We start from the raw sequence: 15,708 nt of genomic DNA on the forward strand, positions 1-15,708 counted from the left end.
GGTAACCTGCAGCGACTGGGTCTCTGGCACTGAGTTTTAGAAAGGAAGTGGGGTGGGGGGCGCGGAATGTAGTGTAGTAGTGATAAAGGGATTCAATAGAGGAGCAGATGGGAGATTAGTGGGATGTTAAAAGAATTGGGGAGCTTTTAAAAAACAACAGAAAGCAATTTAAAAAAGCAATAAGGGAAGGAAATGTTAATAAGGTAAGTGAGCTAACAATATAAAAGAGGATACCAAAGTTTTTAGATATATAAAGAGGGAAAGAGAGGCAAGAGTGGATATTGGACTGTTGGAAAATGATGCTGGAGAGGTAGTAATGGGGGACAAAGAAATGGCAGATGAACGTAAGTATTTTGTAGCAGTCTTCACTGTGGATGACATTACCAGTATGCCAAAAATTCTAGTGTTGGGGGCAGAAGTGAGTGTAGTTGATATTACTCAGGAGAAAGTGTTGAGGAAGCTGAAAGGTCTGAAGGTAGATAAGTCACCTGGACCAGCTGGACTACACCCCAGATTCAGAAAGAGGTAGCTGAAGAGATTGTGGAGGCTGTTGGTCAGAAAGAACTACAGTACACAAATCAGTGAATTTGAATGAATCAAGGACAGGGGAAGCAGACAGCCCAATTGCCTTTGTTCTTGCCATGAGGGAGGAGATGGAGGCTGCCATCTTATGAAGAGACTCTTCTTCACTTTGAGCTGAACTCGCTTAGCTTGATCAGTGTTTTAAGGTTGATACATTGATGCCTCAGGGAATCTGCTGAACTAGGGATCATTTCCAAATTAAGAAGTTATGTGTGAGGTGTTCTTTGGTTGGATATAACTAACATGCAAGTTTTTAACTGTTGGGGTCTGAATCCATTCTGCATAATTCAAGCTGGTTGCTGATTGAGCCATAAATTACTGATTGTCACTTGCTGAGAAGGGTGCAATAATTGGAAACTGGCCTGGAGTAGAACCAACAAAAAGGTGTTAAAGGCCAGTCACATGACCTAAAGCCAATGACACTAGAATGCAATATTTGAATTGTTAAGAAATTAATATAAAAGCAGATGCTTCAAGTGTTCTGGAGGCGGTAACTCTGTAGGAGAACAACTATGGCGGATGTGAGATGCACCATGGTCACGTGGAGATTCAAACGGGACTGCGAAGAACATGTGGCCAGCAGCAGAAACTCCTTTTTGACTGGTATTATATTTTTGGTTCTTTGACTGCTCGTGGCAGGTCAGGAAAATTTAGTTGGTGTGCTCTTCCATTGAGATAATAAAGGTACTTGTCAGTAATTAGATCCTCTCTGTGTCTCACTGATCAATATTACAAGGGGTGATTCCTGCAATAAGGCATTAGTAATAATCTTTCAAAAATCACTAATTTCAGGAATGGTTCAGGAGGACTGGAAAACTGCAAATGGCACTCCATTCTTTAAGAAGGGAGGGAGACAAGAGAGGAAATTATAGACCTAGTGAGCCTGACTTCAGTGGTTGGAAAGATTATTAAGTATAAAGTTTCAGGGTATTTGGTGCACATGATAAAATAGGCCATTGTCAGCATGGTTTCCTTAAGGAAAATCTTGTTTGACAAATCTGTTGTAGTTCTTTAGGAAATACCAGGCAGGATAGACAAAGGAGACTCAGTGGATGTTGTGTACTTGGATTTTCAGAAGCCCTTTGACAAGGTGCCGTACATGAGTTGCTAAACTGGATAAGAGCCCATGGTTTTGCAGGAAAGATACTACCGTAGATAGAAGATTGACTGACTGGGAATAAAGGGGGCATTTTCTGGTTGGCTGCCAACGACCTGTGGTGTTCATTGGGTATACTTAAAGCTGAGATTGATTAGGAAGAGTGTCAAAGTTTATGGGGAGAAGGCAGGAGAATGGAGTTAAGAGAGATAATAAATCAATCATGATGGAAGGGTGGAGCAGACTCTTGGGCCGAATGGCCTAATTCTGTTTCCAAGTTTTATAGTTTTATTCCAGTAAGAATAATCTATGCAAGAGCCAATCAGTGGTGTGACACCTGCTGCAGAGAAACTTCTAGAAAAATACAATCAGCAATCTCTGAAAAATTCACTGAACAATAAATTACCGTACATGTATAAAAGTGATTAAATACAAACAAGTGTAGGAAAAGTTAAACTATGAGAAAACTAACAATTTTACTCTTTAATCCAACATCCCATAAAGATCAGACGTCCATTCACCAAATACCCGTTTCACGTGTGCAGATTTAATAGTACTCCCAGCACCAGAAGTACTATTGTTCACAGCACATCATTCCAGGAAGCAAAATACTGCTTAAATATTCAGAACGGCAGTCAAGCCTCAAATGAAATCAGACACCTAATTTGGCAATCACATTCAGGAAGGTGGATAATTCATGGCTGAAGACTCCCTCAACCCACCCTCAAACAACACTGATCCCAACAATAGTGCAGCAGATCCCAAGCCAGAGAGGTGTAGGGGAATGGAATGCAGTTGGGATTATGCATCTCTGGTCAGGAAATCTAGGATGATGTTGGCAGGACTATCAGGCGAATGGCCAAGAGAAGGATTCAGGCCCTGCAAGAACAAAAGCAAGCAAAATGCATGTGGATAACCTGAGGCTGGTTATGTTCTTGATACATCTTCTCGATTGTCGTTCCTTTTTCCCAGGGAAGGGAAATCAAACACTACAGGGCACAGTTTAAGGTGAGAGGGAAAAGATTTAAAAGGGACCTGGGAACTCAGAGGGTGGTGAATATGTGGAACCAACTGCCAGAATAAGTGTTTGAGGTAGGCACAATAACAATATATGAAAGACTCTTGGACAGATACATAGATAGGAAAGGTTTAGTGGGATACAAGCCAAATGTAAGCAAATAGACATGGTGTAGATGGGATGGACTAGTTAATTGGCACGGGCTAGTTGGGCTGAAAGTCCTGTTTTTGTGCTATATTATGCTAAGACTCCAGTGCTCTTACTAAGCATGCAAAACTGATAAGGGGAGACAAAGGGGTCATTTAAAGGATTCACACAAGTTGCAGTTCAATACTTAACAAGCCAGGAGGAACTTGCAGCCAGCCATTCTCTCAAGGTTTGACTCACCTGATTGTGCTGTATGAGGATTTGAATGGCAATCAACAGCTTTGGGATCATGGGACGCATCATGTTCTGCAGAAGGAAAATAAACAACCTTGTCAAATTGCCTCACACACTGACAGTGTCCCCTCCCACAGCTGGGGAGTGATGGGAGTGAGATGGCAGGTCTCCAAAACCGCTCATCACCAACAGACACTAACCATGTTGTTGAAATAGAAAGAAATATACAATTTGCAGCATCAGATCAACAGAAACTAGACAGGCTCATTCTGTGCTGCAATTTCACCGAAAAGGCCATTGAACCCACTAAGTGTCGCTTGATCCCTTACACCTATTGCTAACAATAGCACAGACACACGTTCAATAGGTACAGAAACACTAAACCTCACTGTGACTGTCAGTGCAGGGTCTTCTGCGTGGGAAGCTGCTTCACCTAGTGGAGAGCACCAAGCCCACACTCACCATCTCATCTGTCCCCATGTACGACACCACCGTGGTTAGGGTCTGAATGGTGTAGAAGACAACCAGTGGGTTGTCATGATCCTCCAGGGTCTGGTGGAAGAGCCGCATCAGCTCGCGGAAGTGACGTTTGAAGGACTCGGTGCTGATATCAACCACGGTGCTCAGCAGTAGCATCCCAACCTGAGGAAGAGAACAGGCAGGAGATGCACTGGTTACTGGCCTGCTAATCAGAACTTTGCTAGAATGGTCACTCCAGTGACATGATGCGAACACACATCCCTTCCCTCCCACCTCAATGCCTGAAGTCTCAACACCTAACCAGGCTAGGTCTTCTGGCTGTAGATACCATAACCCTCCTTTCTGGCATCAAAGGAAGGTAGGTTTCCTCAGTCTAGCCTTTCACTCTCTTTATTCATCTTCAACAGCAGCATGACAGAGGACTTGACTGTGGACTTCAGGAGGGGGAAGTCAGGAGAACATACGCATTGAGGGATCAGCAGTAGAAAGGGTGAGCAGCTTGGTGTCAGTATCTCAGAGGATCTATTTTCATGTAATCACAGAGAAGGCACATCAGTGGCTATGCTTTGTTAGGTGTTTGAGGAGATTTGTCAGCAAAGATTCTACAGATGTACAGTGGAGTGCATTCTGACTGGTTTCATAACAGGCTGATATGGTGGCTCTAATGCACAAGATTAAAGAGCATACAGAAGCAGTCAACTCAGCCAGTTCCATCACAGGCATAATTTTCCCAAAATTGAGGATATCTTCAAAAAGTGGTATCCATTGTTAGGGACCCCCACATTCTGGTACATATCCTCTTCTCATTACTACCTTCAGGGAGGAGGTAAAGGAGCCTAAAGATGCAAACTCAATGTTGTAGGAACAGCTTTTCCTCTGCCATAATATTTCTCAATGATCCATTAACACATGAACACTACCTCTCTACCCCTCTTTTGCACTATTTATTTTTTATTGTACATTGGGAATTTTTAATGTCTTGCACTGTACTGCTGCCATAAAACAAATGTATCACAACATAAGTCAGTGATAATAAACCTGAAACTGATTCTGGCTAATGTATATCAGGAAAACAAAGATGCTGGAAATCTGAGCCAAAAACAGAAAATGCTTTTTCTGTGGAAAGGGAAACAGGGTCAAGATTTCAGGTCAAAGATCCTCCCTCAGACCTTCCTGATCTGTTAATGCTTCCAACATTCCCCTTAATTCTCAATGTACAGGTGAACGCCCATTCAGTGTGACCAAACCCCAGTCAGAACCACTTCAGCTGTATATCATTCTGGCTGCTTCAGGAACCACAATCTGTCAAAGAGAGAAAAAATATCGGTGCAAGAAAAGGGGATAAAATGTCAGCACTGGAGCCCACTGCTGTGCAATATTCTACTGAGATTCTGCATCCAGCCAGGACTCACCTCACCTTCAAAGACAGATTAGACTCCAGCCTGCATCAATCCCTCACAGAAGGGACCAGGACTGCCTTTCCCTCCTTGTGAAGACAATGGTAAACAGAATAATTACATCCCCCTTTTAATTCATTCCTGCACAGATTTCGAATGCTGCTGACATTTGTTTTCCATCTCCAGTTACTGCTGAACTGAAATGAAAAGTCAACAATACAGTTTGGGGAACAGATAGGCTGGAGCAGGTATGAATTTCAGACTCTCTTTTGCTGAGAGACAGTGGGAGACCAGATGGGGTTTTAACATAAATTCGGTCTTTTTATGGTCACCGTTACTGAGAATAGAATTAATTCCAGATTCAGTTAGTGACTTGAAGTTGCTGAAGACCCGGTTACTGTGGGAAGGTTTAGAATGGGTTAGAGCTCTGCCAGCTAGTCCAGTACTGTAGCCATAGTACATCTACCTCATTGACTCCATTCTCCCTGCTAGGGCAGACTCTTAATTCCATCTGCATTTCCTCATCTAAGAAAGGGACCTGAGGGGCAACCTCTTCACACAGTATGTATATTGAACAAGCTGCCATTCAATATTATATGGGCTGTCAAGGAGCATTTTAAACGTAGCTTTCCCTGCAGCACACCATTTTCAAGCTGACAACATCTGTACCATTGACGCGTACTCTTACGATGCCCCCCCTCACCTACACCTCCCACAGCCATTCACATACCTTTCTCTCTGCTGGAACGCCGCTCTTAGTCCACTGAGTTATAAACTGAAGTAGTTGTGGCCATTTCTCTGGCGTTTCATGCTTGACGATAATTGCAGCCAACTGAGCCACTGCGTGCCGAACCTTGTGCCTGGAAAAGGGAATGAAAAGAATGTGAGGAAGTGCAGGCTTCAACTTCCCTACACACCTCCCTGGTGGTGATGTATCAAGACTATACCTCTTTGACAGACTAAGCTCCCATCACACACTCCGAGTGGTTAGGCACAGAGTGCAGAACCAGAACTGGTCTCATTCCATTAAAACCTGCCTTTCTCAACTTGACTATTCTACTGGCACATTCAATACCGCATTCCATGTTAATACCAATGCTTAAGATTGCCGTTCTCCAGATCTCCAATGAAACATCTCTCTGCTTCTTTCCCACTCACTAAAGCCTGGATTATTTTCCATTTCCTAGTTACAGGTGTAGAATGTTGACCTTAATAAATTGAGTTCACTTATTTTATAGAGCACATAAATGTATAGTTGAAAACGTGGATGAGGCTGCGCTCAGGAATGCACTGCTGTCTGCATGGAAGCGAGCAGCAGCAATGCAATGCCTACTCACAATCTCACTACTGCCACTCTCTTCTGTACTTGCTGGAATTCAGAAGGATGAGGGGGAATCTCATTGAAACCTTTTGAATGTTGAAAGGCCCAGACAGATGTGGAAAGGATGTTTCCTATGGTGGAGGAAGTCTAGGACAAGGGGACAGCCTCAGGATAAAGAGGCATCCATTTAAAACAGAGAAATGGAGAAATTTCTTTAGTCAGAGGGTGGTAAATTTGTGGAATTTATTATCAGCTGTGGAGGCCAGATCGTTGGGTCTATTTAAAGCAGAGATAGATAGGTTCTTGATTGGACACAGCATCAAAAGTTACGGGGAGAAGGCCGGGGAGTAGGACTGAGAAGGGGAGAAAAGGATCAGCCATGATTGAATGGCAGAGAGACTCAATTGGCCAAATGGTCTAATTCTGCACCTCTGTCTCATGATTTTATGGTATTTTCCAATTCAGTGGCATCATTTCACTCTTTGTGGTTTACAAGTGGGTTTCCCAATACTTCTTAAAGGGTAGATACAGTATAGTTTGAGAGGGGCATAATTTCAACTGGGCATCAGTGGAAGTCATGGTGCAAGCAAAGACATGGCATGCAAGAGAGTTCCTAGAAGCACGGTTTTCCACAAATAATTCTATTTATAAGCCAATGTGGGCAAAATTCCAGACAACGCACAGTTTGACACGTAACCAATCAGCGACGACCAATCAACTGAACGGTAAGTGTATAAAGGCCGAGCATTCAGAGGACACACCACAAGTGAACAGCGCTCTGATGATGTCTCCTCGTGTAGTGACAAAGCGTTTGCAAATTGATTGCCAAGATCAGAGAGCAACTCAACCCAACCATCAACCTCCTGAGCAACACATTTGCCAACTTAATTCCAAAATCAGTCCACTTACTCATGTTCCTGCTGGAGAGACTGCAAAACCACCGGCTTCAAACTGGAGACCAAAAAATAGGGAGAGAAAGGGAGAGAAAAAACCTGTTAGATCTGGGATACCATACCAAGTTAAAACAAAAATTCCCATTAAATATATAGTGAAACCTCTTCGACACCATCCCATCACACACCCCTAAGGTTAGACATGGTGACACTTCCAGGAGATAGACGCAGTGAAATTCCCTTTATACCATCCCACCACACACTCTGAGGGTACGGACTACATGAGTGAGAATGAAAGAAGCTTCTTTAACACTGTCCTTGCACATGGTTTACTGATGCAAGCTGGAAACAGTACATAACTTTCTATAATACAGATCATCCTTATTTAAATAGCTTGAGTTACATGAGCCACTCTCTAACTACCCCTACCAGTTCTTTGACAACAGAAGGACAAACTTTGTAATGAGGATCCTGGTTAGTGAATACAAAATGTTGAAGAAACAACAGGTCAAGCAGCATCTATCAAAGGGAATAAAGATTTCAGACTGATATCCTTCATCAGACTGGAAAGGAAATGGGAAGAAGTCACCTTAATATGGATGGAGTTCCTCCTTCCTAGCTCCCCATAAGCTTCTGAATCCAGCACATCATTCTATGCAACTTCTGCCATCTTCAATGGAATCCCAGCACCAAACATATCTTTACTTCCCCCCCTTCCACTTTCACAGGGATCGCTCACTCCGTGATTCCCTTCAAAATTTGTCGCACCCCACTGATCTCCCTCCTTAACCCTGCAAGCAGAGTAAGTGCTTCACCTGCCCATTCACCTCCACTCAGGGCCATAACTGTCCTCTTAGATGAGGCAACGCTTCAACTGCAAGTGTGTCAGGGTCTTCTACTGTATCTGGTCCTCCTGGTGTGGCCTCATCTACATCGGTGAGCACCTTCACTCCATCCGCAACAGTGAGGATTTACTGGAGGCCAACCATTTTAATTCCAATCCCCATTCTCATTCTGACATATTGGTCCATGGTTTCCTCTATGAGGCTACTTTCAGGTTGGAGGAGCAACACCTCATATTCCGCCTGGGTAGCCTCCAACCTGACGGCATGAACATTGATTTCTCCCCTTTCCCCTTCTCTCCTTTTCTGGCACCCCTCTTACCCCTTTTCTCTTCTCCTCACCTACCTATCATTTCCCTCAGGTTCCCCTCCTCCTCCTTTCATTTCTCTCCTTTTTTTTATCAGGCTCTTTCTTCTTCAGTCCTTTACCTTTTCCACCTATCACCTCATAGATTCTCACTTCATCATTCCTCCCCCACCCACCTCCCTCCACCTATTTCCTTTCTGCTTGTACTCCTTCCCCTCCCTTAACTCCTTATTCTGGCTTCTTCCCCCTTCCTTTCTAGTCTTGGTGAAGGGTCTTGGCCTGTAACGTCAAATCTATTGCTCTTCATAGATGCTGCCTGATCTGTTGAGTTCGTCCAGCATTTTGTTACTCTGGATTTCCAGCAGCTGCAGAAAATCTTGTGTTGCTGGTTAGAAAAAACCAAGCTCAGATAATCTCACACCAAGTTAATTTATTGGGAACCTCCTTTCTCCAGTGACTTTGTACCAAGGTCCTAAGTTTCCAACCCGCTCTACTTCTTTCCATTTCCTCAGACCCTGCAACCTCTCCTTCAGTTGGACACACAGACTCATTCAGTCACACATAATGGAACTGGTGTACTGGTGGTGGTGTGGCAAAACCAGGCATTTCACCAGCTTTCTCACTACCTGACAGCATCAGCACCCAAAAACATATCTCCTTTCACAAGCGCAATTTTTAATGTCTGAAGCTGGATTTGACCTCATATTCCAGAGGGTGAAAGATCAGTGTCTGAGCTATTCATGCATCAATTCCTCCTCCATCTCCCTTAACCCTAATGCGCCCCTTCTGTTTTGTCTGCAGTTTCCCCTAGGGGGAAGGTTGGAACCAAACCCGTGCACTCACCCATTTATCAAAGAGTGGAGCCCTTTGCCCTCTCTGCCTCAGAATGGGTTTGACTTTGGGTTAGTGTCTGACTCCTGACACATCCATTCCCCTAGAGACTGGAGCCCAACACTTTCTGGTGGTCTGTTCCACTCCAATCCCAGATGATGATAGGCAATCATGCCCTCATTTATAAACTACATATTAGGTTAAGCATCTTCTGACTTGAATCATATTTAAAAGATCAATCACATACTTCTCCTTTAGATCAATTGAGAGCTTCTTCCAGTGTTTAGCAACTCTTCTCCTCACGAGTACTGCTGCAAACTGGCGGATCTAAAGCAGGGGAGGGGGAGAAAAGGGTGAGCTGCTGATAGCTGAAGAGAAAGTGAAGTGCAAAGGCCCAGGAACAAAACAGAGAAGGGCTGAAAGCAGGTTCCACAATGGAGGCTTACTTCACATTGAACTGACAGTGGGTCAGTATGTGGGAAGGTCTTAGCATTCCCACGGCCCCAGGAAAACTGTCTCAAATCAGCCAAATCCCGCAATCCCATAAACTCACCTGGAAAGAAAGGAGAGAGTAGGCTAGACATGGAAAGGGTGGGGGGAGGGAGTGAAAGAGAATGAGAAAGGAAGAGAGAGAGAAAAGAGAGATGAGATCGAGAGAGAAAGCAAAAGGGAGAGAGAGATCGATCCAGTTAATCCTAGTACTTTCACTTGCTCTTTTCCTACAGTCCTGCAATTTTTGCTTCCTTTTCAAGTATTTACAAATACCCTTTTTAAAATTACTATTCAATCTGCATCCAAGACTCTTCTTTCAACTCAGTTGTTTTGCTGGAAATATATTCGCTTTTCCCTTCTGCTTTATATCCTAATTTCTCTTAAATCTGCATCCTTGACCCTCTTACCCCCGTAATCAGCATGCCCGCATTAACTCTGACCAAAGAAGTTCAAAGCTCTTTACCTGAGGGCTTGGTGCACTTGTGAGGATTGTGCAGAGAGCAGGGACCACTGATGGATCCTTAAATGCATCCTTCAGTTGAGCTGTGGCCTGTGGGCAAGAGAAGAAGTGATTTACACGATCCACAGCACAATAAACCATTCCATTCTACTGCCCATGTCTGCCTCCCCCTCTTCCTTTCTCTCCCAGTTTTGATAGAAATGCAAGAGTGTTTTTCACCTGAACTGAACTGAACCAAATAATATGATGCTCAGTTCTCCACACTAGCCATTCTTGAGACAGAGGCATTCCTTTCCTCAGGTTGCAGACTCCAGGTCACCCATCATTGTTGAGCAGCAGGAATTTCTTCCATCAGACTGGGTGAACCTCTGGAATTGTGCTCCATGGAAGCTGTGGAACCACTGTCACTAAGGATGGCAGATTTGTGTGGCTCATTGAATCAGGGATTTAGAGATTGGATGACACAGTAAATTCAAAGGTAAGGTGGATTAAGGCTGACTTGTTATACAGAATTGCAAGAATGGCTATGGTATATTGTCCGTACCAATCACATTCTCTCATTTCAGACTTCTATCCACTTATACTGGAATGGTAGAAATACATTATCCTCTACTACTCGCCTTCTGGATCCTAGCCACCCAATGCAGAAATATTTTCAGTCTCCTTCATTCTGTACTTCAGGCTCTTGATCCCTCCAAGTCACTCTCTACTCACTCTCAACCCTTCATCTCAGGTTCCCTCAGAGCCTCCTGAGCACCATCTATATGCATGATCCCCATCATCCAGGCCATGGCATCTTCTCAGGCAGGAGGTACAGAAGCCTGAAGTCCCATACCACCAGGTTCAAGGAAAAACAGCTATTTCAAAAAAATACTCTGGTAACAGCACCCTTGGGGTACTATGTTCAGTTCTGGTCACCTCATTATTGGAAGGATGTGGAAGAGGGTGCAGAGGACACTTACCAGAATGCTGCTTGGATTAAAGAGCATATCTTATGAGAATAGGTTTGAGTGAACCAGTGCTTTTCTTTTTGTGGTGCAGAAGGGTGAGTGGCAACCTCAGAGGTGTATAAGATGATAAAAGGCATAGGTAGAGTAGGCAGCAAATACTTTTTCCCAGGGCTAATAACAAGGGGGCATAACTTTAAGGTGATTGGAGGAAAGCATAGGGGAAATGACAGAGTAGATTTTTCTTTACACAAAGCATGAAACATACTACCAGGGTGGTGGTAGAGGCAGATATAAGGACATTTAAGAGACTCTTACACGGGCATGTGGAAAAATGAAGAGTTATGTGGGAGGGAAGGGTTAGGTTGATCAGAGTTGTTTAAAAGATTGACACAACATCATGGACTGTTAATCATTTGGTTCTTGAACCAACCGGAACAACCCTAATCACTGTCACAGTATGGCAAAACTATGACCACTTTGCACTACAATGGGCCTTACTTTTGTTCTAATTACATCCTTTCTTTACCAACTTATCTTTGTGCTTTTCAAGTGAATGCTGTGCATCTGATGCTGCTTGCATTTTTGACCATAAACTTGACAATGACCAGCTGATACATTCCATTAGCAGATGCTACAGCTCTCATCTCAACTACATGCCCCAAAGCCCTCAGATCTTTCTTCTCTATGGCCAGAAGTGGAGATGATTAGAATATTTGCAGCCACACACTCAATGATTGTCACTCCACATTCCCGGCCTCAAATCCCAGCTTTGTGTTTTTCACCTCTGTCAAAATCATTAGAGCTCACCCGTCAGACACTGGGACTCTTCAAAGTTCAAATTATAATTTATTATAAGACTACATACATAACACCACATACAGCCTTGAGATTCTTTTTCCTGCGGGCATACTCAGCAAATAGCAACTGTAAACCGGATCAATGAAAGAGCAAAAGCATAGAAGACAACAAACTACAAATGCAAATGTAAATAGTAATAAATAATGAGAACAAGAAATAATACAATAAAGAGTCCTTAAAGTGAGATCACTGGTCGTGGGAACATCTCAAAAGACGAGTGTAATTATCCCTTTTTAGAAAGCCTACAGCACAATACAGGCCCTTCGGCCCACAAAGCTCTGCCAAACATGTCCTTACCTTAGAAGTTACCTAAGGTTACCCACAGCTCTCTATTTTTCTAAGCTCCATGTACCTATCCAGGAGTCTCTTAAAAGACCCTGTCGTATCTGCCTCCACCACCGTCACTGGCAGCCCATTCCACACACTCACGATTCTCTGTGTAAAAAACTTACCCCTGACATCCCCTCTGAACTTACTTCCAAGCACCTTAAAAATGTGCCCCCTCGTGTTAGTCATTTCAGCCCTGGGAAAAAGTCTCTGACTATCCACACGATCAATGCTTCTCATTGTCTTATACACCTCTATCAGGTCACCTCCCATCCTCCATCACTCCAAGGAGAAAAGGCCAATTTCACTCAACCTATTCTCATAAGGCATGCTCCCCAATCCAGGCAACATCCTGTAAATCTCCTCTGCACCCTTTCAATGGTTCAAGAGCCTGATGGTTAAGGGGATAGTAACCGTTCTTGAACCTGGTAGTATGAGTCCTGAGGCACCTATACCTTCTACCTGATGGCAGCTGCGAGAAAAGAGCATTGGTGGTGGGGGTCTTGACTTAAATTCTAAACACAGATGAAGAGGAATTTCTTTAGTTAGGGAGTGGTGAATCAGTGGAATTCTTTGCCATATTCAGCTGTGGAGGCCAAGTCTTTGTGTATATTTAAGGTAGAGGTTGATAGGTTCTTGATTGGTCATGGCATGAAGGGATGTAAGGAGAAGACTGGTAATTGGGGCTCAGAAGAAAACTGGATCAGCCATGATGAAATGGCAGAGCAGATTTGATAGACCAAATGGCCTAATTCTGCTCCTATATTTTGCGGTCTTATAACAACACTGATGAACACACTCCCAATCACCCTGGGACTGTTTAAGGTGTCTCCCATTAACAGTCCCCAAGCTACTTGTCCAGCCGACTGCATCTCCACGCCCCACATTTAGACAGAGACCAAATATAAAGGTTTTTACTCCTCGTGTATCTGGAGGATGTAAATAATAAAGTCAATTCAATTCCATCTCTCGCTGAGCTGGGGGCAAAGCCCCGCCCACTAATTATTCCAGCCCTTGACGAGGTAGCAGGCCACGCCCCCATGTAAATCACTCTTGCCCCGCCCCTGATTATGATTGCACCCTCCCGTCACCAGGCCACGCCCCCTCATTATGATTGCCCCTGCTGCCGGCAGGCCCCTCCCCCTCCCGCAAAGCGCGCGCGCGGCCGTTTGAAGGCGCGCGAGCGCCGCTTGACAGTTAGGCAGCCCCGCTCCAATGTTGAGGGAACCGCTCGAACCGGGTCCCGGCCCGTCACCCTTCTCCTCCCCTGATCGCAGCCCGTACTCAGCTCCGGCTCCCCCTCCCATCTCCGTAACGGGTGGTGCTCCGTAACTTCCGAACTCCGCTCCCCCCAACCCCACCTCACCTGCTGGATCAGCGCCGTGTCGGGCTCCAGCAGATTGTTCAGGATCTTCTCCAGCACCTCGGCCATCGCCGCTCCGTCGCCTCGGTCGCCACAGCCGCCCCTCGCCTCCTTCTCCGCTGTCCCCCTGCTTTACCCTCCCCAGTGCCCACTGCCGCGCGGCCTCCCTCGCCGGCAACGTGCTTCCGACTGGCAGCGCCACCTCCACCGTCCGCAAGAGTTGCCGTCTGACGCGACGCTGCAGCTGACGCTTTGCAGCGCCCCCACCGGGTGGGAGGACGTCATAGTCTCGTCACTGGGAGGACCGGGTTGCAGCGACCCCTTCCCTCCGCGTCATGGGGGAGGACCTACATGTCCCGATCTCACCCTCCACCAGGAGGACCGGGCTGCAGATGCCCGTCATTGGGAGGACCAGTACTCGTCATGTGGGAGGACTGGGCTGCAGCGGGGAGGACTCGTGACTTACCACTATCGGTGAACGTTATCTGCACTCATTCCCGTGGATTTTTCATTTCAAAACATTTGAATTGGTTTAGTATTGTCACATGCATCGAGGTGCAGTCCTATCATTTCGCATTTCCCCCTCCCCCCACTACTTTCAAGTCTCTTAGTATCTCTCCTTTCGGTTAGTCCTGACGAAGGGTCTCGGCCCCAAACGTCGACAGTGCTTCTCCTTATAGATGCTGCCTGGCCTGCTGTGTTCCACCAGCATTTTGTGTGTGTTGTTTGAATTTCCAGCATTTGCAGATTTCCTCGTGTTTGCAGTGGAAAATGTGGCTTCCATACTGGTCATACAAATCCTTATTGCACAGTGCATGAGGGAAAACAATAGCAGAATGCAGAATAACCAGAGAAAATACCGTGCAGGCAGACATTAAGGTGCAAAGGCTACGACATGGTAATTGTGAGGTCAAGGGCCAATCTTATGGTTTGAAGGAACTGTCCAATAGCCTGATAACAGCGGGCAGAAGCTGTCCTTGAGCTTTGTGGTACGTGCCTTCATATTTTTGTGTGTCTTCTGACCGATGGGAGGTGGGAAGATGACAGAATATTCAGGGTGGGTGGGGTTTATGATTATGCTAGCTGCTTTACAGAAGCAGCGAAAAGTTTAGACAGAGTCCATACATGGGAGGCTAGCTACAGCGATGTGTGAGTGAGCTCTCTGCAATTTCTCACAGTCACTGGCAGAACAGTTGCCATACCAAACGTGATGCACCTAGATAGGTGCATCCATAAAAATTGGTAAATATTTCATTGACAAAAGAATCTGAAAAATACAAATACAGAATGGTCACATCATCTCTAATATTGAAATAAATATTATTCCCTTATTTGTTATAACAGCATCAGCTATCATTTGTTTATAAACATGAAAGTTGCTTGAACCTAATTTGCAACTAATATAGGTGTAGTGGCAGGGTTGTCCTTCTCCACAAAGCACTCAAATGCCCATTTTTGCTCGGAAGACTGGGCCCTCACCTTCCTCAAAATAGAAGGTCTGAGATAGAGGATGGTATTGGCACCCACATAATGCAGGTTCCCTGTGGGTGGTAGGACAATGTCTGCTTCCCTCCCCACCCCCCTGTTCATGAAGACCATGTCAGCCACTCCCCTCCTCCCCCCCAACCTCTGTGGGTGGGTGACCCATGTTAGCGGCTCCAAGTGGGCAGCAGGACCGTGTGGCGAGAGAGTATCCAGGGTGGGAAATGGGAGGGAGGGAGAGAAATTGCTGGAAGTTGGAGAAATCGATGTTTGTCCCATCAGGTTGGAGGCCAACCAGATGGAATGTGAACTGTTGCTCTTCCAACCCGAGTTCAGCCTTGTCGTGGCAGTAGTGGAGAACATGGACAGACGTGTCAGAAAGGAAATCGGATAAATCAGCTCGACAAAGATGTCCTCAATTATTCTGCTCTTGCAAACACCTCCAACAACTCCCTCACATCTACTTTCACCACAATCTCTAGCCATAATGACAGGGATGGAGCTCCCCATATCCCCGTCTACCACCTCTCGAACCTCTGTTTCCAGCACCATCCAATCTTCCACCATCTCCAGTGGGATGCTATCACTAAGCACATCTTAACCCCCCACCCCACACACACTCTCCTAT

The 15,708-nt window shown here is 45.2% G+C and overlaps 1 protein-coding gene across 2 annotated transcripts in view; it reads right to left on the bottom strand.

The window, feature by feature from the left end:
- ipo4 (importin 4) overlaps positions 1–13,806 on the bottom strand; it is a 107,261-nt gene extending 93,455 nt beyond the window's left edge. Inside the window, exons 1-7 of one of the 2 annotated variants that reach the window (XM_073029440.1) lie at positions 13,602–13,806; positions 10,104–10,190; positions 9,396–9,475; positions 7,185–7,226; positions 5,685–5,814; positions 3,540–3,719; positions 3,084–3,149 (exon numbers count right to left, since the gene is read on the bottom strand). In XM_073029440.1, coding sequence (XP_072885541.1) covers positions 3,084–3,149; positions 3,540–3,719; positions 5,685–5,814; positions 7,185–7,226; positions 9,396–9,475; positions 10,104–10,190; positions 13,602–13,667 — 651 coding nt within the window. In that variant the 5' untranslated portion in view covers positions 13,668–13,806. The remainder of the gene's footprint in view (positions 1–3,083; positions 3,150–3,539; positions 3,720–5,684; positions 5,815–7,184; positions 7,227–9,395; positions 9,476–10,103; positions 10,191–13,601) is intronic. The other variant, XM_073029441.1, reaches the window with a different exon arrangement.
- Between the last annotated feature and the right edge of the window lie 1,902 nt (positions 13,807–15,708).

Source organism: Hemitrygon akajei, chromosome 25 (genome assembly GCF_048418815.1).
Source record: "Hemitrygon akajei chromosome 25, sHemAka1.3, whole genome shotgun sequence".
Lineage (NCBI taxonomy): Eukaryota > Metazoa > Chordata > Chondrichthyes > Myliobatiformes > Dasyatidae > Hemitrygon > Hemitrygon akajei.